General features: G+C 37.8%; 1 protein-coding gene across 4 annotated transcripts in view; it reads left to right on the top strand.

Annotated features, from left to right (window-relative positions):
• LOC124158725 (adenomatous polyposis coli protein-like) overlaps positions 1–26,726 on the top strand; it is a 389,744-nt gene that overhangs the window by 20,365 nt on the left and 342,653 nt on the right. For 3 of the 4 annotated variants that reach the window (XM_046534002.1, XM_046533985.1, XM_046533994.1), the window contains exon 2: positions 1,528–1,901. In XM_046534002.1, the coding sequence (XP_046389958.1) occupies positions 1,550–1,901 (352 nt within the window). In that variant the 5' untranslated portion in view covers positions 1,528–1,549. Of the gene's footprint in view, positions 1–1,527; positions 1,902–24,678; positions 24,805–26,726 lie in introns of those variants that run through there. The other variant, XM_046534017.1, reaches the window with a different exon arrangement.

Here is a 26,726-nt window from a genome sequence, read left to right as displayed (position 1 = left end):
CAATGAAATTTTTTATTGTATCTGTAAATAGTTTTTCCTTTGTGGGAATTTGCACCTAAAGTGCCTTTCAAACACCATGAAAATTCTAGGTGTGGATTTTACTATTAGATTCTTCTACCATCACTGACATTTTTGGGTTAATATCTCTTAGCCAATCTTTACTGTGATTAACATAATTGGGTGTGGGAAAAGTGGTAAAAATATGGACTGTCTTGAAAGAAGGATAATGTGATGTTAAAATAATGATGATGTTAAAATCTACATTACCTGAAAATGAGACAAATATGGAATTGTATTGATTTTATGCTAATAGTATGCATTCAAAGTCTGTTGTTCTAAATCTTTTATGCTCTTTTATTCTTACAAAAATTTCTTCATTCACCACTGGTAATGAAAATATTCTCTGCTTTCTTTAGTATCAAAAGATAGTTTTGGTTGACATCAAATGATTGTGGGCAGATATTTAATAATTTTTCTTCTGCAACATTAATTTTGACAATGAAGTGATGTGTAAAACCTTTAATCATCTAATAATAATAATAATAATCTATCAACAACATGCAAGGTTATGAGTTACCAAATTCATTATGTATTTCATGAGCATGCCTGGCCATATTCTTTAATCTAGGGTAATTACTAGTTTCTCAATGCATTAGTAAGGCTCTGAACTTTAAAGAGTGAACCTGGAAAGATTACTTTGCCATTTCCATAGTTATTCGTTGCCGAATTTTCAAGGATTATGTAGCCTTCATGAGCTTTTTGTATTTTTTTCCATTCCTCCTGTATATTAATGCTACTGACCTATATTTAATCCCAGGTATTAATGCATCTTATCAAGTCCATATTTCTAATCAATAATGGTCATAATATTTGTTTTGTAGCTTTCACAGTGATAATATGCTCTCTTCTATAACATTTTTGGTTATACTGCTGCATTGAATAATCAATCACACTTTTGCTTAAAAATTTTTTCTTGTGTGGTGGAAACAGAACTTTAAGTCACTTATTTCATTGAAGTGTTCTCAGCAAGGTGAGTGAAAAATGAGCTGTCAGTTATTCGGCACAGCATTCATACTGTAAATATCCCAGAGTGGTGTACTGATGGGCAAAGTTCGTCATATTCAAAAGGAAAATATGTCATATTTTTCTATGCATCCAATTCCTTAGTTTGAATTGTTAAATTCTTTGTTGGAATGGTTTTGCTTTCTATGTCAATGTCGAGGGTATAATTTTTATCCCTATTAACCCTTATTTTCATTAGAAACTAAGTTTGCATGTAAAAATTAATAGTTCGTTCTTATGATGATATTATTGAAGGGTTTCCATTTTTCATTAAATTCATTCTATATAAGTTGAGCTCTTTATTTTCCTCTATATTACTCGGTAATGAAATAAGTGAAATTATAATCTTGGAAATCTTAACTTATGCAATTTATTTGTTTTCTCTTCAACGTGTAGAGAATGAATCACTTAATGTTTATTACAAGGGCTCACTGTGTTACTATATTGATGGATTTCCTTTCACAGTTTTCGCACGGGGGGTGGTGCGATGACGTTGCCAGTCTCGAGCTATGAGGACCTCTTGCAGCGAGTGCGGAGCCTCACCTATGAGACTCGTCAGCTTCAGAGGGAGTTAACTCGTGATTCCCCAGAGCTGTTTCCAGATATTGAGCGCTTCTCTCCATCCAGCAATGTTAAAGTCATAAAGGAGAATAATGAAGAGACCTCTACACCTGCATTTCGACGTCGACAAGTATTGAATCAGTATCATCGTCTTCAGATTCGTAACAATCAGCGGCACAGCTTATACCAGCAAGCTAGTCAGAACCAAGCATACAACGCAGCTCAGCATCACTTGTCCCTTCCAGCCTTCCTGAGATTGCTGGACTTCAACGATAACGGTAAGTTATTTTCTCACTTTTATCATTAAACTTTCAAAGATTTGCTGTTGCCATAATTTTGTAAGCAAGCAAGTGCAATTTCATAGTGTCAAAACTTATGCAAAGGATTAATGAATTAAATTCAATGTTGCCTGTGACAGTGAATCATTAAAATCCATGGTGTGTTACTAAAATCACTTTATAAAACTTCTGATTGCTACCCTGAAAATCATTTTAACAAGGGTATTTAACCTGTAAAAGGATTAAAATATAAGTGAAATGACGGAATACCCTAGATATTTTCCCCTAGACCTCCTATGGCTTTAAATTACTCACAGAAAAAGCTGATGATGACATTTTAAAACTGCTATGACCACTTACATCAGTTCTGATACTTGTTTTTTTTTTGTATTTGAGCATTTTTAATTCTCTTTTCCCGGCAATAATTTTTCTCTTTGAAATCCTGACTATACATCAATAAAATCTTTACCTATGTTATGCATGCAATGATTGTTGAAACATCTAGATTGTTGCTGTATTTGTATAAATATGCTTTGCTAAACATTTTGTCACTACATATTAAGAAATCTATGTCAAATCTAAAGCTGATTTCATTGCAAAATTGTGCTATTTTTGTTTTCTTTTTTGTATTTTATTATATTGCTGAGTGCTCGTGGGAACTACAGTCAACTTTAATTACCATTGGCACTTTTTAGGCAATATGATGTATGTAATCAATTTTAGTTGAATGCTGTGGCTTAGCACTTCTCATATTTGTGAAGAGAGGCATGAAATTTGACCGGGCTTAATGGTAAAGATACCCATTATTTGGCCTCAGGTCAGCCTTACTTTGACTGAAATGCGCTACATTACTTGCATTCAGAAATGAAGTTTCCATATACATGTATATCGTGTCTTTGGCAGTTGTGAAGCAGAATTTCTCTGTGTGTCTGGCTATCTACCCATGTATGAGCTGAAGAGACCAGCTGCTACCATTGCTTAGAAACTGTTGTTCATTAATCAAATCTAGCATACTAACCAGTACAACGTTTAAGATTTTGAAATGATAGTGTTCCTTGTTTACAGCACAGAAACTTGTCATAATACAAGAGTTCTCTACATAAGGCCTTTGTGCCAAGATTTTTTACCCCTGAATGTAAGACATGATAATGTTTAGCACCCAAAACTGGTATTATAATTTTGTAAGAAAGCAGTTGAAAGCATAAAGTTATCCTCTAACTTTTTAGATGCTGTAAGTTACGTCTTTAAACCTGTTGGGTGAATAAATACCATTCTTATAGGCAGACCCCATTTCAAACAATATAGTGTGTATTTGGAATACCTTGCCTACACTTAGGAACAAATCAAACTCATCTTTTGCCAGTATATTTATCTTACAATTTTCCATATGGTTTGGTTAATTTTCTTATTGTATGCTGCCTTTCTTGCCTTTCCTCAAATTTTATTAATCTTTATTCTGAAATTTTTGACAGAAAATTTGTGGAAATAGGGATATTTGATTTAGTACTTATTCAGATCACTTTATGATTGTTCAGGCATCGCATTTTCTTGGCATCAAAGTATTTTTTGAACTACCTCGATTTCTTACAATTTGAAATTCATGTAGGTATATGGATTTTCTGGTTACTTATACCGAAAGGCACTGCTCAGAAATTCTCAGCCGCTTGTGCACTTTTGTGTGTGCTACTGTGTGTTAGAGAAAGGTTTCATCATAACAAGCTAAAAGTATCAGGAGCAGTCATCACACTGAGAAAAAAATAAGAAAATCAACACCTTTAAATTTTCATTTTCCATAATCGAGAAACCATGATTTAGAGAGCCTCTTGGCTCAATAGGCATGGAGAAAGGTAGCTTTATCTGATGAAGGGAAACCATAGGCTTACCAGTTCATGTACATATATGTAGAAAATATTTGCTAAAAAATCTTGGGAAATAATTAAGGTGCAATGAATCAACCTTGACTCAACATTCCAAATATGCCTGTAGATTCACTAATTCACTTTGTGGAAGCAAGACATGATTATATAAAAAAAACTTTGCTCTGTTCTGCACTTATCATATGACTGCTTTCATCCATCTTGGGTCACTATCAAATGAATTCTGAGTGTATATGACCATAGTTGAATATCAACAACTAAAATTAAATTAAGTCCTGCTGTATGAGACAGCCGAGTGATACACATAAGTATTTGGAATGTTAAGAATTGAGTGTATGCTCTGGCATGAATAACACTGAATACTTAAGGATTTGGTTGATTATGCCATCAGGAATGTAAAGATGAGTTTGCAGCTCTAAGACAGCTTGGTATATTTTATGCTTAACATTTGATATGTGTTGTCTTCGCATTGATATCAATGAGGCGAGAACACGCTGCCACTGACTCATTACTGAGTGATGCCATCCACTAACATATTCTGCTTGCTTCTGCTAATGTTGCATAAAATACTGTGCAAGAGAAAAATAACCTGCCTTTTCATCTCATAGGTGGTCAGAAAGTGAAAGTGAGGTTCCAAAAATTTTCTTTTAATTCTTGCCTGAATATTGAGGGTCTGTGCTACAGTTGTGCATCATCATTTTGTTTTGCTATTCCTTTTCACAGTGAACATACTCAAAAACATATGTTTCACATGAAAGTTCCAGCTTTTTCCTCCTGATTTCACGTAGAATCCACAGCCTCCAAACTTTCACACTGAGCAAATGCTTATATTAACATGACTTCAAGCAGATGCAATTAATTTATGATGTGTCAATACTTCTTTATATCAACACTGCACTTACATGGATGTGAACAGAACATCAGCATGAAAGTGATGAAGCTAATAGTGGCATCATCTTAAGACTCCTCCGTGCAGCAATGAGCAGGTTTTAGTCTGAATGCAAGGTTATTGGGAACTTTGAAAAATATATTATCTGGCATGCTTGCTCTCATGTTCCTGCTCAGAGGAACAATAGATAACCCTTTCCTTGGCTGGATAGGGCAGAGTGAGCCACAATGAGACCTGGGCCACTTTGATACAGTGAGCATATTTAGCTTTGAAGTTGTATGACATCTGCTATTATCTTTTGGGAATAGCATAAAACTCATTATTAACTATGCTTCCACTTTGCGTATGGCTGGTATCACTCTATTGCAGATTGATGTACATACTTTCATTGTTTTCATGGTGCAAAAGTTAAAATACGGCTGTTTTTCATTGTCAATTACCACTCACTTAAGATATGTATTTTGATTTTTCATAGTAAAGCATTAAAGAATGTTTCAAATGTGACATTTCAATGTATATAAATTAACTTCATCACTATTGAAACAAGTTGTATGATGGAAACAATCAAAGGCTGCACATTGGGCCACAATGAGACACTTTGGCTTGGGCCACATTGAGACAGATTTCAGGTGTCTCAATGTGGCCCATGGAATTGTACCGTATTTAAAATTCAAAACTTAAAGATAAAATATAATAAATAAAACAGAATGCACTGCCAAACTTGAAAAAATTCTTAGTGTTGACACAATCTATTGAGTTGTAAGTAACTTATCTTTTCCGACCTGGAAATTTGCAAAAATCGATGAGCTTCTTGAGGTGACATTTACACTATCCAGGCAAACCAATAATCATTTATCAAGTTACTTGTTGTGTTGAAATTGCTTACGAAAAAGAAATGACTCCAACTAACATTAAGGCTGGCTTAAAAAAAATGAAGAAAATAATACATGTAATTGAAAATGAAGGCTATTTTTGTTTTCCTCTTATCTTGATTAGACTTTTTAATATAACGATTTTGCCAAAACCTTCACTGATGGGTGAAGGTTTTTCCATTCCTTTTATAAGTTTGGTGTTAACTTTAAATTGATAACTTTTACCTAAATTATTATAACTTAAACACCATTGCTTTAAATGTAAAAGAGGTTTATTTGTAAAATAAACTTCTTTTATGAGTAAAATTTACAATAAATAGCTATTAAAATGTATTATTCTAATGTTAATTACCATGTCTCATTGTGGCCCGACATTGGGCCACATTGAGATGCTTGCAAGGATTTTTGCAAAATAACTTTAGAGTCATTTAAATTTACATTACATCATCGTTGGCAGAGACGAAAGTGCAGAAAATAGTGAAGTTATCAGCTGAGAAGATAGTAATACATTACATCAATTGGAAAAAAACATATTAAAAAGTGATAAAATGAAATTTGTCTCATTGTGGCACCACTGCAGGTATTTCTCTCCAAGATTCATTCAATCCGAACTCACTAATTCCCAAACATGAATTTAATATGGATGCAATTGACACAAGATAAAGAGTGTTGAGGTGATAGGGGATGATGTCAGAGCTCTTGAACTTGGCAGTCACCTACTTTAAGTATGTATAAAAGGAATTTGGATGATTTTATTTATGTAAAAACTTCATGGAAATCCTCATAAGTGTAAGATTTGAATTTCTGACATTTTGTTATGGAAAGATTTTTGTGAGATTACTTCCCAAAATCTGCTAATATTCTATAGCAAATTTATGCTTTCAATTTTAAATCAATATAAATTTAAACTGCGCTGATATTTAGATGTGTTTTATTAAATTAAAATTTGAATCAGCTGCATCATAGGTGGGAGGCTCCCATTATAATATGGAGAGTCATGAGAATGGAGGTGGTTTTGTGGTAGTGTAACACAGAGTTAGGGAAATGGGTTCCTGAAGGTGATGCTATTTAAAGTATTTTGAGTGAGGTATTTCTCTAGTGAAAAGAACTGCCTAAATAATTTTATGTAGAGTACTATAAGATGTCTTCATCACTGGTCAACAATCCTAGGATTGGTTTGACGCAGCTCTCCACTCAGTTCTCCTATCAGCTCATCTTTTCACACCTATGTATTTCTTCTCTTTCACATCTCTCTTCACTTGTTCCATATATTTTGTTCGGGATCTTCCTTTTCCATTCTTGCCTTCCACTTGTCCTTAGACGATTGTCTTCATCAGGCCATCATGTCTCAAGATGTGGCCTATAAGGTTGTTCCATCTTCTTGTTAAGGTTTTCATGAGGCTTCTCCTCTCTCCTACTCTTCTTAGAACTTCCTCGTTACTAACTCGGTCGATCCATTTGATCTTCATCATTCTTCTGTAGCACCACATTTCGAAGGCCTCTATCCTTGCTGTCTCCGCTGCGGTCATTGTCCATGCCTCACTTCCGTATTGGAGCATACTCTAAATGTAGGTTCTTATAAATTGTTTCTTTACTTCCATATTTAAGTTTTCCGCTATAAGCAGGTCTCTCTTTTGGTGATATGCTCTCTTCGCTTGAGCTATTCTGATGATAATTTCTTTCTTACTTCTCCCGTCACTAGTTATCTTCCTAAATAACAGAATTCATCCACCACCACCAGTGTTTGCTTCCCTATTTTAATGTTAGTCTTGACTTCTTCTCTTCTGCTGCATACTAGGTGTATCATGGATTTACATTTAAACCCTATAGTTGGTGCCTAGTGATGATTCTATAATTTTGCTTTATATAGCAGTAGTTATTACCTATGTATCTCAAAGCCATCATAAAATGTGACTTGACTCAATATTCACATTATCACCATAGGAACTCTAATCTGAATCCAGTCAAATTTCATTTGTATTTTTAAGCCTTCTATTTTGTGAACGATTGCAAGGAGTGTGAGGATTAACATAAAAACAGATGGACACAAACTGGATCAGGTAGAGCAGGTCAACCATTTGGGCAGCACCCTAGATTTGTTTCGATTTTATTTATTTGTTTCTTTTACCTGGCTTAGATGAGGCCACAAACTGGCACCCTCATCCTAGAGGAAGCAAACAAAGCTATAAAGATACAGTAGATTCCGTTTAATGGGTCCACCGGTTACTTGGGGCAGTCGCTTAATTGGGGCAAATCTTGAAGAACAGAACCCAATAGAGGAATATCCCAGAGTATTCTCCGCTTAACACATTCAATGCGGATGATATTTTCACCGAAACCTCCAGTGACGGATGGGTGATTTTCCTTCATAACGGTGGTCTTGGAAGTAATACAACAGAATTTGCAATTTTTTTTGTTTCTATTTCAAGCAATTTGTAAAAAACCCTAATGACATACATGTATGCCACCCGTCACCAGTAATTGACAATTCACGCAACCCGCATTACACACATGCAATTTTCCTTGTATGAAGGAGTGAACTTTTCATATTTCCGTTTATAATACTTCTTCTACCATTGATTCCTTAGGTTAATGGCGGAAATATCTTGGAATTAGTCTTTACGTGTATTTTTTTTGTTTCAACGGCCGTAGATTTAATTTTTTCAAGTCACAGAAATAGAACACACAATGAACGGCAAGAAAAATATAAATTTATGGGATAAACATTTTTTTGAATCTATGTTACCTCAGAGTTATTGCAAAATTGAAACTTTTCAATAAAAATTCTCACAAATGTTTATGATATATTTGAAAGCAAGGCCTTAGAGCCCTGGTTGACCTTCACATTCTGGGCAAATCGTAGTCACTGTCCTACGGATGCCTTCACGGTTAGCGGAGAAATGAAGAGCCTGCATCATTCCTAAAAACCTATCACGGCACATTTTCTCCCGAATATCGGTACTCACACTAATTCTGACCACCAATCGTTAAAAATCGTGTTAACCCTAATTGCGCCCATGTGGAGAAGAAGGCCCAGCCAAGTTTCCAGTTCTCCCTGTCCAACAGCTTCCAATCCATTATGCCCTTAGTGAAGGCCCTTGGTGAAGGATTTCGGAGGAAAATGCTTTCTGCATTTTTCTCCGTCTATGAGAGGATTATTTCAAAGAAAATATCATTTGCAAGTTGAAATAATCTCTGGGAGTGCCGCTGGTAGAGAGGGACTCCAACATTGAGCCTTAAAAATTATCCAGCAAAATAGTACAATTTGTGTAATGGAGTGTTGCATATGTGATTTATACCTTAGTTTTTATGAAAATTAAGACTGTATCTGTACCTAACACTAGAATGTATTAATGACCTACAAAATGAAAACACCATAATGATCAGAGGACAAGTAATTGATGCGGAGCAATGACTGAGAAAATATGCCGTAAAATTAGGAAAAAAACCCAAATTATGTAAAAAAACGTAATTTGCAATAATTATTTTAAAATTATTAATAAAGTATAAAATACGACCTTTTGGACCGCATGGAAACATTTTGGAATAAAATAGTAAGTTTTGAGACGGGAATACACGCTATTAACAAAAACTAAGTCTGATAATAATTTTTGTGGTTGTACATAAGATATGAATATATTAAAAAATAAGATAAAAATACTATTTCAAGGGAATAAATAATGGTTAAATGCCGTAATGCTTAAAATACCTCTGAGTCTATTCTTTTCCGCAATTTCGTTTACAAAGCTAAGGAAACAAATAAACGAGTAGAAAAATACAGACCAATACTGTAGATAATGTAATGCAGTTTTGCATACGACATTAATGTTATTTTTTTATGAAAAGGAAGAAAATCTGCAACTAACCCAAAACGTATGAATAACTCAGAAAATGAAATAAAATCGATGTGAATAGAGGATTGGTAATTGACATACGGAAACGAATGAGAAAATATGCAGTAAAAGTAGGAAAAAGACCCAAAAAAAATCACCCAGGATAAACGTAATTTGCATTAATAAAAAATGTTCATAGCAAAAGAAATTCAAATATAGTATCATTAACTGAAGCACCGCACTAAGATCATTTTTTTATAACGTAGTGAGTATGAAACGGGGATAAATATCTTCAATAAAAAAGTTAGTCTCATCATAATTTTTGTGATAGCACATAAAATATAAATAAATTAAAAATGAAGGTAAAAAAACAAATTAAAAAAAATAATCCATATGTAAGACATGATTATGATATGTACGATAAGAATGATGAAAAAGAGACGAAAAAATGAAAAGAAAAATCTCAACCTGCCAAATTGTTCCAAAAACAGCAGTAAAGTATTAAGCAAAAAAACACTAAAAATGAAGGAACACATAGAACTAGAAACGGACACTTCCGCAATGGTGTAAGGTCAATCCCGAACTACGGGAGGGTGAAAAAGTAACGCTAGGCGTGCTCGGAGCACCCTAGTGACCAGCGGAAAAACGTACTCCCGAAGACATACATTTATGACATCCGCCTGAGTGGAAAAGCCCTCATGACATATATATATGTCATCCGCACTGAATGTGTTAATTGGGGCAGCATGCCGCTTTATTGGACCATGAGTCGGCGACATAGACTCTATACTCGCGACGAAATTAATTTTTTTGTTTTCGGAATACTATTTTTTATATTTTCCTCCTCTGATTTACTCTTATAATTCACAAATGTTCTTATTGTTGCCCTATTTTGAAAGTTCTTGTTGTTATACTATCCGCAAGAGGATAGGACTTTTCTTTAATAGGACTTAGTAAAAGACAATCATTCAGCGTCGCCCGATGCTGTGAAAAATATTTTTAACTAAATTGTCATAATTCTTAAAAATGATAATAAATTAACTAAACTCGCTGATTTATTAATCAAATTAATAGTTTAATAAACTTATGTTGCATTATAAACATTCTTTAGTCTTCTTTCTATCATTTCAACGTTTGTTTATGCCCATATACTGGATAGTTCGCCTAATTGGGGCAGCCGCTTAATTGGGGCAAAGTGCACAAGTCCCGATATGTCCCAATTAACCGGAATCTACTGTATAAGGAATAGAATTTTTTCAGCAGAGGAGGGGTTTATGACCAGTAAAGAGATGAAGAGAGGATCATTATATGAGAGTGTTGATTACAAGGAGTTAAAAGGCTGATTTGGAGTGATGGGCTTAATTGTGTGGATAGGTGATTCTGGACTGGAGGCATTTGAGATGTTGGTTTTGGGGAGAATATAGGTTAAGTGTATGGAGAGAGTGGGAATGGTGAAGTACTATACTTTTTGGGCAAGGAGAGAGCGTTTCCAGATGAGTTGGGGAGGAGAAATGGTAGGGATGGTGCAAGTACTAAGTGAGGAGAGGATGTTAAAAAATGTGTTAGAGGGAAGAATGCTAGATTAGTGGAGAAGGGGGAAGAAGAGATAAGGATTTAGAGGTGGAATGAAAGTGGCTAATCCTTATATGGAATTGAAGAGGGAAGTTTTATATATTTGGGAATGAGGACTGTTGGGGTGATTCACAAAATACTCTATGAAAATCTAGCTGTAGAATAGCTTCAGTAAAAATTAAAGCCATTTAAACCTTGCATCATTTGGAGACCTCATATTGGTCTAGGCACGTATACATGGCAGAGTGAAATGCATTAGTGAATCAATGAGTGATGTTTTACTATTTTTGCCTGTGGTTGAAAGCTTGTACACGTGTAAGGTAGATAATGCATCTTTACTTCTCTTTTTTGGTGGACATCTTGTTGAGGAAGTGTCAGGTACTTAGTATGTACTGACATTTTATTTTCCTACATTCGTTGCTGTTTTTACCTTCACCATCTTGGTTTTCTTCCTCTCCCCTCTGGATACAGATATATCTCTGCCAGAAATTTGCTTTACAGGGATGTTACGGGTTCTGCCTCCCTCCCTTCCTTTCATAAAACGTACACCAAAGGAGAAAAAGAAATATGGTGTACGCAGTTGCAAAATGTGAAGTGATGTCATGCCACCAGAAATTTTGGATGCTCTGCACTAGCATTCAAAAGCCTTTAGTGACCATGGTTTTTTGGAAATTATGGTGGAGGCCATTACTGTGAGGAATCAAAATGGAATTATAGAATTAAGTAATTTGCATTATTTCTGTGTATAAAAATTTATTTAATCATCATCATCATCACTGTTCAAAAATCCTAAGATTGGTTTGACTTCAGCTCTCCACTCAATTCTCCTATCAGCAAATCTTTTCACACCTACATATTTCCTCTCCTTCACGTCCTTTGCGTGTTGCATTTATTTTATTTGAATTTATTTAATGAGTCAACAATTTTCAACACACTACATAATCATCAGGACTGTTGTAAAATGTAAGCAAAACAATATAAAGTCGATTTGGGTAGAGTGAAAATTTGTTGTAAGAATCCTGTGTAAGTTGGGTGATGGGAGGGAGTGAGGGATGGTTTGCAAATTTTAAGCTAAGTCTGCTTCTATGGTGAGGTAGCGGTGGGAGGTCTATTTTTGTCTGTTGGTGTGAGGAGAGTTTCTTGGGATTAACTGCGGAAGGTCAAAGAGCAGGGAATGGAGAAGAAAAGCATGGTCATTATTAATGTCCTTCTTCATAACAGCTCCATGATGCTCCTAAATGTAAATGCGGGTTCATTTTCTTTCTTAGTACATCATTTCTGGGTTAAAATCAACCCAATGTCTTTCTATCGGGGTATGAGTTGACAACTGGGATTTATCCTCCTCCTTTAGGTGCTCCTCTAGTGTTTAGCTGCTTGGACCCTCGGGCATCTTCCCATCTGTCCAGTGTGAGATGTTTTGCCATCTGCACTCTTACAACTTATAAATTTCCCTTTGGTTCAATTTATTGATGTGGTCTCACTTTGGGAAGAAGGCATTTTATGTTTGTTTTATTTTGAAAGGCTAACTCAATGTCAAGGAAGTTAAGAATTTTATTTTTCTTTCTCTTTTGCCAATGAATGTTTACCATTGCCAAAGGTTTTCAATTGGCTGCCCAATGGCTATAGACTAATGAGGGAAATCTTCTTACAATATTCTTCATCCAAAGAAGAGATATCAATGACTCTGTGGACCATACTGTGAATTACTGAGAGTTTTTGACTTGGGATAAGTTTGAGTTGGCATGGATAGTATGATCATTGCTTGTTGTTTTCGTACAGTACAGCTGATTTATATGCTGATTTTCTGATCACATCAATGTAAGTGCAGTGTTGGTATGAAGAAGTATTGACATAATATAATAATATGTATAATGAGTGTATTAAATTAAGTACAGTACATCGCAAATGTATGCATGCCATTCTGAGACGATATTATAAAATCAAGGATATTTTGCCAATGTCTTGATGCTCCCTGAACACAAAATGTCATCCACATACCTAATTATTTCACAAGTGACTCTCCAGGGGTGGGTTTTTATTCAAATAATTCTCTTCCAAACTGTCCAGAAATGTTTTTGCCAGTAAGGGTGTTGGGGAAATCTATAGCCTATCCCCTGGGTATTTTAGGTAACCCTTGCTATGGAAAATATAATTATTATTATTAACACAGGGTTAAATGAGAGCTATTAGATAGTTCTGTCACAGTATTTTGAGGGATCATTGCTTTTTTTCCAAATTTTCCTTTGCCAGCTCCTTTTCTTTTTATTTGGGGACACTGAAAGGAGCTGTTGTGTGTAAAAACGTGGTAAAATTAGATTTTATGAAGATAATTAAAGTACAATGTATTAAAAAAATGAATGTTTGGTGTTTTGTTAATTTTATAGTTCATCATCGTTCACAGCATGCCATTCCTCTTTGAGTCATATACCACATCCCTACACACTTGCAATAAGTTAATTATTTTTTATTTGACTACCAAGAAAATACTAATAATAAGACTAAGAATAATTTAGTAATTTTTTTGGTAAAACAAGGTTTGCCGGGTCAGCTAGTCTATATTTCTGTTTGTCTGCCCAATATGCATTTCCATAGGACTGCACATATTATGACCAAAGTTGGTACATAGGTGCATCTCATGCTCACAAACCCCGTTGTGCTACTTTTGGTTTCATCTGACTCATTCTTCGTGTCGTTTTCTCATTACCATTTGTTACGTCACATCATACATCTTCTGTATTTGAACATCCTGCTGGGTAGGTATGCCTCTAGATATGCTCAAAGGGAAAACATCTCAGTCTCAAAAGGATTCTACCCACTCCTATTAATCCTCTCTGTGAAAAACTTTTTGCTGGGGTATGCGTTCACACGACGTTTTTGGTCTATGCACGTACCCACACATAATGATCAATGTTGTGGAGTGGGGTATAAGCTGCTCCCGTGCAAGGTATACGGAAATTGTTTTTCTATTGTCTCCTGTTCTGTGTCTTCTGCTTACCGTCTTATTTCAATTTTGAGTCCGCTGTGGGATACATTAAGAGTAGGTAGGTTCCAAGTTTCTCACTTCTCTGGTACCAGAGAGTTGATATAATTTGCCTAAAATTATCTTCCTAGAATTTCATACTTTTTGTTTCCAATATAATTGTTTATGTTGTTAAAATTTCAAGATATTTTATCATTTGATTGTATAGTATGGTAAAATTCTCTTTTTGGATTATTGTTTAAGATGCATAATGTATTTAGGCAAGCAGATGACTTTACTTGAGTTGACTTTGTTTTGTTCTCATTTATTTGTAGACGATTTTCCAATGCCTAGAATACCACATATGTATTCATTTGATGTCACTATCCACTACTTGCTCTGTAATTTTTTTACCTCATTGGGATGGTTAGGGATATATGACTGGCCATTATTTAAAAGCTCTCGCTCTTTTTTTTTATGAATAGAGGTTGCTCAGGTTGATTTCTATTTTGTAAAAGGAATAAGAGGTGGGCATTTTTGATAATATAATTAATTCTCTTTCAATGGGCTGATGCTGCATTGCTTTATGCATTCCAGTATCTTAATCATCATCTGTAGTTTCTTGATGGCTTTGTCAATTGCCTAACTCTGGATATGGTAATTTAATGGGTTCCATTTTCCTATGTGCAACAATTGAAACTATTCTGTATGGAGGAGATGCCGATGAAATGGAATGTTGTTGCGATTGACATACTGTTCCTACAATTCTCTCTTCATCCAAGTTTTTTATGCCTCCATCTTAGCTAGTGGAATTACTCTTGTCAGAGAACTTGTTTGCATTGTGACATTAGTACAATGGCAGATCAGAAAGTATTGCACTTTAAATTTTTTCCCAAAAAGTTTAATATGTACCAAAACAAAACAAATCACAAATTAACTTTCATCTTTGACCTACAGAGTCACCAATTTTATCAACACATTTCTCCGATTGTGGTACCAGTTTCAATATGCCCTGTTTGTGGAAGTCCATTTGGTGGGAGTATAGCTCTCTGCAGACTGCTGATTTCACTTTTGCATCTGTTGCAAAGTGTTGACTGGCCAGGAATATTTTCATGGAACCAAACAGATGAAAGTCAGACGGTGCCAGACTCTGGTGGATGCTGGAGTGCCTCCCACCCAAATTTGGGTGGGTAGTGCTCCAGCTCGTCCAAATCCAAACTTGTCATCATTCGCTAGCCCTTGTGGTTCTCTGTCAGTTTCTTAGGTACCCAGCGAGCACTAACATTGCGGAATTTCCACTTTTCATTGACAATGTCATACAGTTCACCGTAGGAAATTTTGAATGCCTGCAATAAGGTTAGCAAGTGCAAATACTGGTCCTTCAAGATTGCTGCCTCAATGTTGTAGATATTCTGCAGATTTGAAGCTGTTACCAGGCACCTGGAGTGTGGCAAATTACTATGGCTCACGTGGCCCTCTTGGAAGAATACACACCTCCCGGAGATATTGCTACATTACAGATAGTTATCCCATACAGGCCACGCATTTTCCTGTGAGTTTCACAAAGTGAATGCACTTTGGCCCAAAAATATCGAGTTACACTTAGCTCCTCTTCACACAGTAACATGTGTGTGCCGTGTTTGTTTCATAGTTAATGCTTCTCTCGCTGGAGCCATATGTGAAAACGTAATATCCTCTGTGGCGAAAACTTCAAGCTATATTGTTGTGATTTCTACATTCCAGCTGCAATACTAGGGGGAAAAAAATTTTGTGCATTACTTTCCGATCTGCCCTCATACATTGATTTTTTTTCCTTTTCCCTCTACACACTCCCCCCTTACTATATAGTCTGTTTTAGTTAACTTGTACTACAGTCCTGATGGCACTCCAGTCAATTGAAAGATGTTAACTTGTTGGGTAAATTTTTTAAATGGAAATAGTGCAAAGTATATGGTTTTAGTGTTATCATGGTTTTTGTTAAATAAACTTTAAAATGCCATTATCTGATATGGTAAAAAATTCATTGTTATCTCTGATATCAGCATAGTTATAATAACTCAATATCAGCATGTTCTACTTCTATATCTTTCCTCTTTAATTTCAAGCTTTTAAGGCCGTTTTACACAGGGCACGGAATTGCGGAGGTTACAACTGCATTAATTTCTAAAATGGTGTGGAATTGCACGAATGTATGAACAAACTTAGAACAGGGGCTGTTTTGTATTCTCATGTCCACACATTCTCACATGTCTTCTAGCAATTCACGGCTTTACTTGATGCAATTTTGACTGCGCCTTTGTACTCACGTCAGATTGTGCAAGTACGTGCCCAGTGTAAAACGGCCTTTAAACTTGTGAGCCTTGGCATCTGTTGATAATATTATCAAATTTTGAAAACGTGTTTGTAGGATCCTGAAATGAGTCCATAATTTTCCCTCTTACGGTAAATTGAAAAAAAAAGCCATTTTCTATCTCTCCGAATTTTGCAATAGTACATATACGTCATAGTTTACTTTGCAATCAGGTGAATTTTTGAGAAAATTTAGTGTATTGGTTAATAGAAATTTTTAGGCAAATATTTATCCTTGTTTAAGTATACCAGGACTAGCCACGGTGATAACTTTTACGGAGTTACTCGCAATGCACAAATTGTGCGAAAAATCCACAGAGGAAAAATCCTGGTCAAGGCGAATGATTTTTCCTCGGAGGATTTTTCGCACAAATATTTATCCGTATCTTCATTTATTGATTGCATTGATATCTAGCAATTTTTTAAAAATTGAGGAAAAATTCATGCTCTGAGCAAAGCATTAGCTATTGTGTAGGATTGGAGGGACAATCTTTGGAATAGATAGTGTTAATTACGGTTATAAGGATAATCTATCATTCTATTGTTACCATCATAACTTTCTCTATTTGATTTAATGTAAAAATGATTTTAATGTAAAAATTTTCATCCATACTTTTGTGATATGAGGCCAATAAGTGATGAATTTCTGTCGGGTTTCTTACCAGATCAAGTTGTTGATGAGCTTTGACTTTTCAGAGGCGTGATTTTCCATTTAAATCGTATTTTATGGGTAAGATTCACTATTATTTATGAAGTCGCTCAGCTCTTATCTCTCTCGTCGCCGTTGTATTTAAATCGAAGCGTCCCGGTCCTTCGTCATTTTGCCGGTGGGGCGTCTTTCTTTTCCCTTATATGAAGTGTGATAAGTGTTTGTAGGTCATATTTTTACGGACTTCCGTGGCCAACATTTCCTGGCCAAATTTTTTCAAAACCCGAAAGTGATGCATGGCCCCCTATACTTTTTCGCTTCCAGTGCTACCTTCTCGTTTTTTAAAGCTCCAGATTTCTTCTGCTTCCGCAATTGCAGATACTCTGTTTTTGCGACTTATTTTAAATACTTGTTTCACGACACACCTGCCTGTCATTGTCTGGTCTGTTCATTCTGAGTCTAGTCATTGATCGTGGTATTCTATCCATCTGAAAGCTATATATAAAATCTATTTCAAGCAAATGGGGTAGTGATCTTTTTATTGAATTTAGTATTCGCTTACTTCTTATCATTTCTTTAATGACATTTACGAGATAATATTTTTTATAATCCAATGTACAATGGCGTAAATAAAAACAATATATGGCGCCTCGTAGAATTTATTTGAAAAGATGCGGGCGTGCGTAGTGTGTACCTAATAAAGAGAATCCTTTCATATCGCATTTGGAGATATTTATTAAAGTAAATCGTATTAGAAAACAGTTACTGCGTGAGAACTTGCGTCTGTGTGTTAAAAACAGTCTCATCTAATGCTATTCTTTGCCTGGTCGTAATTATTAGCTAATACTACCGTTGAATGCTTGTAAAAATGAAACTTGATGTATTTTTCCTGGAAAATGCTTTAATACCGTATCATCCTTTCCATTATGTCGGTACGAACAGTGCAATATTTAGACCACTTGGATGCTGGGTTTTTCACATTTTCCGGGTGCCACTGGTGCTTGCATTGGATGCAGCAGCGGCGAGGAACGTCTAAAATTAGAATGAGCTGACCCCTGAGCAGGTGTAAAACGACTTGATTTCCCAGCTGGGGGAAAAACCCGAGTAAGACCCTCACTTTCATCATTTCTATCATGCCGACTTGCTGCTTCAAATATTTTGTTTGCCTCATGAATTACAACTCTTGTCAATGTCGTAGCGAGCGAGATTTCTCCAAGCTTTCTTCAGAGGCATCCAAATTTTAGCTTTTCTTATTTTTTCTGCCGGTGAATGACGATGGAAAGTCGGCTCGATTCAAATTTTCTTGAATGAAATATTCTAGCACTGATTTAAACGGAATTTTAAACATTTTATTTTGATATGTTACTGCTATTTGTTCTCATTCAAATTTTCTCTATTTTTAAACTAAGATCGAGACCTTTAAAGCCGTTCGCTGTAATCGCGAGGTAGTTTGCCCGCGGGTGAAATCGTACGTATCCCAAGTATTTTGGTGGGAATTAGGTAATTGCGAGGGGAAAAAGAGGATTAAAAAACTCGAGTCTTTTTGAAAGCATCGTTTGGAAGCCCCCAAAATGCTTGAACGTAAGCATTCAAGCAAAAATATTGGTTACGGTGTATTTTTATGCTTTGACACGAAATAATGGATTGGGTAGTATCAAACTCAATCTGATCAAATTTTTATTTGGCGGTCGTAATTAAGAGGTAAGAAAAACAAGAAAAATATCCCTAATCAATTTAATACAGAGTTATGAAATCCGGGGATTGGGTGATAAATACCTTGTTAGTGGGGAATAGGAAGGAAGAGAATGGTATTTATGGATAGGCCTCTTTGTGAATTGAAGACGCTTGTTCAATTTTGTAGAGGGGCTTTGGTAAAATGCTCCATGTAAGCCTGATTTCACCGGTAGGATACATATTAAATTACTGTTGACCATAGCGGTTTAAGCAATCATCCTTGTTCATTTCTCATCATCGAATTGCTGTGGTAGTTTTTACTTTTTAATTTATTCCTCAATTAAGCTTAAATTGGGAGCGTTTTTTGATGATGACTTGCTCCGTTGACAGTCACGCTTGCCTCACCCAGTGTTTTAATCCGGAGGCCTGTTTGATTAAGTAATGGTAGAGCTCGTCTCAGACTAAGTTACAGGTGTGTGAATAACAAACGTCGGGGATATTTGACCAGTTTCCCTAGGCCACCTCGCATCTCTAGGATTTTGATTCGAGAATTTGCAATTTTTGCCGGGATGTGAACCCGTGATCCCTCGATCATTTGTTCAAAGCTCTTCCCACTGGGCTGCCCCTATCTCCTCAGTCACATCTGTTGTGTAGAAAAATATACACCCAGAAAACCATTTTTTTTTTCCTTTTTCCCTGAGCGCTGTTCATCCGTTAAAGGGAAGCGTTTCCGTAATTGGGTGAGTCAAAGGTATCTACGTGAGAAAATAAATGCGCTTTCCCTTTTGAGAGGAGTTATTAACCTGGACACCGCTCGGAGCGAGTGCAGATCCTCGTCTGCCGCCTTTATTCCAGACTCGCGCGTCCCTCTCGTTACACGACCCCGGAACCGAGTTCCGCGTTCAGATCCCCGGGGTCCAGTTTGCACACTCTCACACCCTTATTCTCACCCCTTTCTCTCGTCCCATTCAGATCGCGAAGTTTCTCGCCCCCATATACCTTTCGCGCCGCTGCCGCCATCTCTTCGCGGCCAACATCGCGAGTCCCGGTGCTCCCGCCGCATAATCGTTAGGGTCTTCCCGAAGATGACTTCGCCGATGGGAATATCCATTCTCTCTCTCTCTCTCTTCGCTGGGCTTTCGCCTTCTCCGCCAAGTTCCCTCCCCTCATTACCGCTATCGCACTTAACGGCTGGGCGTTTTCCATGCTAGTCCCTTTTCTCTCCGGCGTGGTGGTGAGATGGGCTGGAGAAAATGCACTCGTTGGAACCCTTTCAAGTTCTTTTTCTTGAGGCTCCCATTCCCTGCCCGTAGAGTTCTTTTTAACTTTTTTTTTGGTTTCCGCTCCATTTGTTTTAGATAAGGCTTCTCTCGCTGAAATACAGCCCGAAGAATGAAAGTTCATTTCATCGGCAATATTCCATTTATTCTACATTTACTGAGGGAAGACTGAATTTCAGTTTCACGCTTTCCCTTTCTTTAAGCCCCTTAGCCTAATTTCGTTATTTTTTTCTCAAGTTCTCTTGCTAATAAGTCGTTTATTTAATATTTTCTTCTTTGTTGTTAATAATCTATTCAAAACTTCCTTAAATCGAAGGCTTATCATTCTTATAGGTGTATTTTAGAATGGTACCGTGAATACAGTTTTTTAAAAGCTCATCTTATATTTAGTTGTAATATTTTGCATCCCGTTGCGATTATCCACTCAGTAATTCTGCTCTCTCACACCTGATCGGATGATGTGACCAGCATAGTCCACGAAACGTCATCAGAACTCAACTTAGACGCAGCTAACCCTAAAAGCAATGGAAAGAAATGCTATTCATTTAGTTGTTGTCTCAATCTCCAAATTCTTCATATTTTCCAAATTGATGCCTCGGTCTGATTAATTGTTATTGTAGGTATTATGTTTTGCCAATGGTTAGGATCTGTCTAGCATCGTTGTTTCAACATGCACCTATCCTTTACCTGCTCCTTGAGGCAGAGCCGGCCTTAGGGCGGGGCGACTGCCCCGGGCCCCGCGCTTTGGGGGGCCCCGCGTTCGTGAAAAAATTTAAAATATACGATAGTTTGAAAACGCAATTTCAACTATAACTTTATTGTTAAGTCCGTGCAAGACAAAAAATAATATTATGAAAAAGGAATAATAATGCAGTAATTTAAAGTAAAAAGCGCGCTTTTTATGTTTATTTTACGTTATAATTTTATGAATAAATATAATTATAAATTTAATTTGTATTATACTATTTTGAACTCAACTGCGTGATGGTATCATAACGGCGTCATTACGAAGTCTGAATTTGGGAGGGGAACACATACTTAGCAAGAGAGTGGTAGGGATTAAAAATGCTCGAGTTTGTAGATGGGGTATAGAGTTTAATATTTTAAGTGAGGGGCCCCGCACTGAAGGTTCGCCCCTAGCCCCGCACCTGCTAGCGCCGTCACTGCCTTGAGGTCAGTGTGTCCTCCTCTTATTGACATGTCCATCAGTTGCATAGTTCTGTACTTTTTATCCTCATTCCCCATGGTTCCCTTTCTTCTAATTGTAAATGTATGCCCTATCCAAATTTTTTCTCCGTCTAGTGTCATCAAATAGTTTCCTTCGCTCAGCTCTTTTCTGCAACTCTCATTTCTCATTCTTCCCTTTTGTCTAATATTTTCTAGTGTCCTTGCGTCTGCATTCCAAATGCTTCGTATCTATCCTCCCTAACGTTCATGTATAGCTCATGGAGCATGATTAAGTTTAATTTTCATCCATGTGATTGTTTAAGTTAGGGATAAGCCTGTTTTGGAAGCCTCCTATAATTATTACATTTAGCGATTTGATGCTTTATTTCGCATGTATTACCGAACCTTAATCCACTTCTCTACCCCTACTCTCACCTTCTGTTATCTAATCAAGCTAATCTATAGCGCCAACCTTGATGAAATCTGGTACCTTTTATGGTCCCGTGCTTAGTTTTTACTGCCGTTATATATTCTACTTTGGTTTTGTGCAAGCCAAGAGATTCATGTGATTAAAAAAAAGATCATTACCGTTCTTAGTAGTAAGCGAGTCATACCATGCCGAGCATGTATATGAGGATCGAGTAGATACTAACGATGAAACAGGGAGTAGTTAACGGTTTATTGTTGTATGTGTTTTCTGTCAAATGTTTTCATTCGTGGCCACATGCATCACGAATGATTATTTAGTTAGAGAGAATGGACGAGCCATTGTAAAAAAGTAATTAGTGTTTAAAGCCAATGGGTTCGAAAAAACTCACCTTAAAGAGACGACGGTGATAATATGCCTGCCCATCGTATGCTGTTGGCTTATTACACCCCCATCACTTCATTGTTACCTAGGTTGTGGTAAACTTATGCTGAGGAAGTGTGATCGTGTTGCTTTTCACTAATATGAAAAATCCACGCGTGTATGTATGCTCGTCAGGAATGACGTTTTTGACCAAACACTGACGGTATTCCTATGATATGTTGATAAAGCAGAAAAAGCAAATCCTATTGATATGTTGAATAGAAGCAATCATAATTTTTTATGGCCTGCTGAATGCAATTAAATCAAACAACTTTCAATTTACTGCTAGGACCGTATAGTAACTTCCTATTATAATTTTTTGGCTCTGTGGAAATGTCTTCATATCTCAGGTCACTGTTGTTTGAATACATTCCTTTCACTCATATACGATCGTTTATGTTTTGAAGCTTGTATAGAAACAATTCCTTTGAAATGAAGTGTATGGCAAGCGGCGGATAGTGGGATGATGTCCCTTCAACTCGTTTGTTCTACTCTCGTGTTGCAATCCCTATTTTTAAATATGACTGGCTTTCCGGCCGGAGACCAAACTGCGGAGAGAGGTAGCTGGAGTTGTTTTTGCTCACTCCCGCGAGTCCTCAGTCGAGCGAGCGAGCGTCTCTTTCGCTGTCCGCGTGATGCACGCGTGATGATGCAGGGGAATGGATTAAAAAAAAAGAAAAAAACAAATGCCTGTCGTTTCGAAGAGGGTGGGTGGGTGGGGAGGGGCGTGCCCTGAACTTAATCGTCCATTTCCCCTCGTTCTCGCCGCTATCCCTCTTTTCTCGTGCCAGAATTTCGTCGCATCGCACTCTCTTTCTCTCCCTCTCGACATTTCGCAGGACCCCTCCCGCTTTGTTGTAAAATATATGTCCCGCGTCTCCCCCATTGCGTGCCCGCCCCTTGCATCATCATAACATCGAGTCGGCATGATATCCTTGGGTTTCCCGCTGACCCGTCCCGTCAACATCGCCTAGACGGTGCTTCTCCACCCTCTCTTGTCTTACCTCGCCGTCTACCGATCTCCCTTTATTTTCTCATTCCCTTTCGTTCCTTTTTTCTTCGTCGTGAGCGACTTGGGTGAAAAGGAACGTCAACAGCGATTGTTTTGCAAGAGAGTATTTCAACTACTGCAACTGTGTTCAGTTGAAGGGAGGCGTTTCTTTTTTGTAGCGAGAAAAATGAAATGTATTCCAAATGAAGCGATCTTCGCCTTTGAAAATCGTGTTGCGCCTTTATTGTTTTAGACTGGCGTCACGAACACCTCCAACTTCAGTCGAGTTTTATATTTTAAGGTAAAGACAATTTTTAGGCTCATTCTTTTTGTAAACAATTCTGCCAACGCGTACTGTAAATAAATCTAAAGAAGCTCTGCCCTCTTGTTTTATCACCGTTTCAAAGGATAAAGTGTTAGTATACAAATCCCTCTTTTCTCAACCCCCATGTCTCAACATTTCGCGTGGTTTGTTTCTCCCTGTGGACTGAGCGGGCGATGCTGATGGGGAACCATGTAAAGGCCTCGCGGCCGCCACCAGACATTGGTGACAAATTCAAATGGCCATCCAGTCCTGCTTGGGTGACTGAGGAGTGTGCTTGAATAGTGATCCATCCGATGATCGTTTGCCGTTTAAGGTAGTTGAAGCCGATTCAACCTTCAATGAAACTTCATCTCCCAATCCTAAACACTTATGACAGTCTCATGGGATAATTTCTTCGAGCCAGTGTTTTTGTATGATGGGCTCAAATACACTATAATTTTATTATCATTCTCGGCAAATTGATCACTTTCAGAGAGACATAGCAGAGTATTTCAAGGACTGGCGGTAGGGCATTTTTTATCATTTTGCCGAGAAAGACCCAAGTGTGGAAGAAATTATGCAAATATAAACTCCGATCGTAATATATGCGGGATTAAAGGTCTTATTTTAATAAATGAAGGAGTTGAGAGTCGAGGCAAACGATTTTTAGGATTGGCGACCGACTAATTCGCTCAGCATGAAAATCTTGGAATAATGAAACGTTCTTGGGAGCTATAAAACTTTTTTTTTTTTTAATAAATGAACGTTTAAGGGTTGAATATTTTATGAGGGGGGCCCTCTTTTATTTTTTTCGTCGCTTTTTCGCCCATCACTCCCTTCGCCCACGCATTGAGCCGGCTCGCTTTCCTCCACCCCCACCTCCTCGCCTCGTCTACCCGCCGTCTGCCGCTTCTGCCACAGCCTTATCCCCACTCCTGTTACCCTCCTGCGACCACCCCTGCGCCCCCCTCACGCCCGGCCTCCCCGCTGCTCCTCCACCGCGCCAGGCGCAGTGTTGTAGGGCGGCCCGCGTGGTGTGGTGTTCCGTTCCGGCGACGGCGGCGTACTCCTCCTCCGCCGACGGCGAACTCGCCTCTCTCGCCCCTCTCCGCCACGCCCCCAACCTCTCCGAGGAGAGATTCTCACTCGGGCACGCCGGTCGGTTCAGTCGCGTGCCTAGGTTCGTGATGCTGGGACCTGCCCAGCGATCGGGAGCGCACCTCGGGAGGCGCGAGTAGAGCCGTGATCGATTCGGGGATGTGTTATCCGTAGTAGGTGACCGTAGTGGGGACGAGAGGGCGTACGCTAGGCGCCAGGGTCCCCCGCCCGCCCTCCCGCCCGCGCGCAGTGTTCTCCGTTGTTGTGTGGTGTTCCCTCTGTTTCGTGGAAGTTCCCTTCCCTCATGGGCGTGGAGGTTGGCTCATCTCGACCGCAGATGTTGAGCCGCACTTGACTCTGCGTTTTGAAGGGTGTGTCTGAAGAGTCAGTAGTGAGACTCTACTTGAGGTGACTCTGCTTGGTCTTTCCTTTCCTTTTTCCGTCCGCATTAATTAAGGAGTCTCCGGAGCATATTGGACTCGAGGACGGAGCATTTAATCTTCCCTCGCTAATTACCTCGGGCGTCTTCAAATATCCTGGTAAGCTGTTAGCATCTAAACGGTGGTTAATAGTGCATGGATTAAAGTGTGATTCGGTTCTTTTTGAAGGAGTAGTCCGAGCGGACCAAATGGGATGTACGGTGTGAAAGATAGCGTTCAAGAGAGAACTATTAATTTGTCAATCGCATGCCACTGGTTGATGAATTTGTCCTCCTCCTTTTTTTCTCATGATTTCGTTTAGTTTTTTTGCTTATTTAGTCCTATCTCCTCATCATGGCGATTCGTTGTAGACTTGATCTCAATGAATTAGTGCTCTTTAAGTTTCCTTTAGTTAAATTTGCATAGAAATAAATTCGCATGGGCTTGGTAGCCATTGTGTTTGGTTTTACTCTGCTGGATGACCTTTATCTATTTTTTTTATACGCTTATTATTGTGAACTGAAGGTGATATTGTGAGAGATCTCTTCAAATCCGTCCATTGTTCGTATTGATATCCCCAAGTATCGTTCTATTTTGTCGTTCAAGTAGTTTGTTGACAATATGGTGCCCAAGTGTTTGTTATGGTCACCAACCTTTCCGGCCCGCAATCTCGGTGCTGCTCCACGAGTGCCTGCCGTGTTATCGGCTCCTGCCCCGCCCCCCGCGCTCTCCCGCCTCTCCGTCTGGCCACGCACCACGTATATTATCTCATTCCGCCGCAGGTCTCGTGAATCCCACTCCATGAGCTCTCCTTCCACGTGATTCTCCTTTGAAATCGATGGCCCTATCGATTTTGCAGATTGAGACGTTGAGGAAAAAGTCGGAATAACCATTGGCCCATTTGTGGATCGCAATGTAATCTATTGCTATTTTTACGGATTTACGAATGTAATCTATGAGTATGTTTACGTATTTATGAAATCGATGTTTGATTTTTAGCGTTTGCTTGAACTTTTGCTTATGCATTCCTGTTTGATATCACTTTCCAGTTCCTGGGTTGATTGGGAATCAGTTGTTATTATTCGTTTCTCTCAGAAAGTTGGGATTTTTTGCATCACGCAATAAGAGCGAATGTTCCCATGTACTCGAGTCACTTCAATGGGCCGAAAGAAAACCATCCATCTATTAGTTTGGTCAAGTATCTCAGTGTTTGGTAAACCACTTCCGTCTTATTAGTGGTTTTTCGGGTAATAGTAAATGTACTATAGTCTCGGCGTGCAAGTGTATTTCCTCACTCAGTATTTTTTGTTTTTTGAAAGAAAATGTTGTTAGTGAACCCATTTCCGGTTTTCCGCCGGTTTCATTCTTCCTAGAAGGTTCTTGGCTTCCTGTGGTTTATTATCCTCGTGGAATTCTCTGGAGAGCATTTCTTATGTGCACTGTGCCATTCCCAATCGATTATTTCTTCTTTGAAAATACAAAATTCCAAAATATTAAGTATTTGGTAATTGTATTGTACAATTCTTCTTTAGCACTTATTAATATATTTCTTAGCACAAAATTCTTTTAATGTGGTACATAGGATTTCTTCTACTGAAATATTTCTGTGTCAGTCACTGCCCTTAAGTAATTTTATCGAGGTGAAATCTATGTTTGGGGTAGACTGTCGGCCCTTTATAAACTTATTTATATAATAGCCTTTTGGGGCACCGTTGTTAAATGTATCGAACAATTGCATTGTTATTCCCTAAGCTGTTACTCTTCTTGTTAATGGAGGAAACTTGTTGGAAAATTATATATAGGCTGTATAACACATCGAGGTGAATAGTGCGTCGAAAAAAAGACGTCCCGGAGCTAGAAGGGGATTTAACTGGACTATTAAAGGGAGTAAAGATTGCATTGATGAGTGGCCAATCACATTTTCTAAAACTGTGGAGTTGCAAAGTTTTGCTCAACATTTTCTTATTGATTAGGTTTGGACCTCGTCATTTTGAGCAGTATTTGAAGTTGATGAAAAACGTCACACCATTCGCATTAAGTCC

The sequence above is a fragment of the Ischnura elegans genome, chromosome 1, assembly GCF_921293095.1.
Source record: "Ischnura elegans chromosome 1, ioIscEleg1.1, whole genome shotgun sequence".
Taxonomy (NCBI): Eukaryota; Metazoa; Arthropoda; class Insecta; order Odonata; family Coenagrionidae; genus Ischnura; species Ischnura elegans.
The sequence above is the reverse complement of the archived record's forward strand: the minus strand, read 5'-3'. Positions and strand labels throughout refer to the sequence as shown.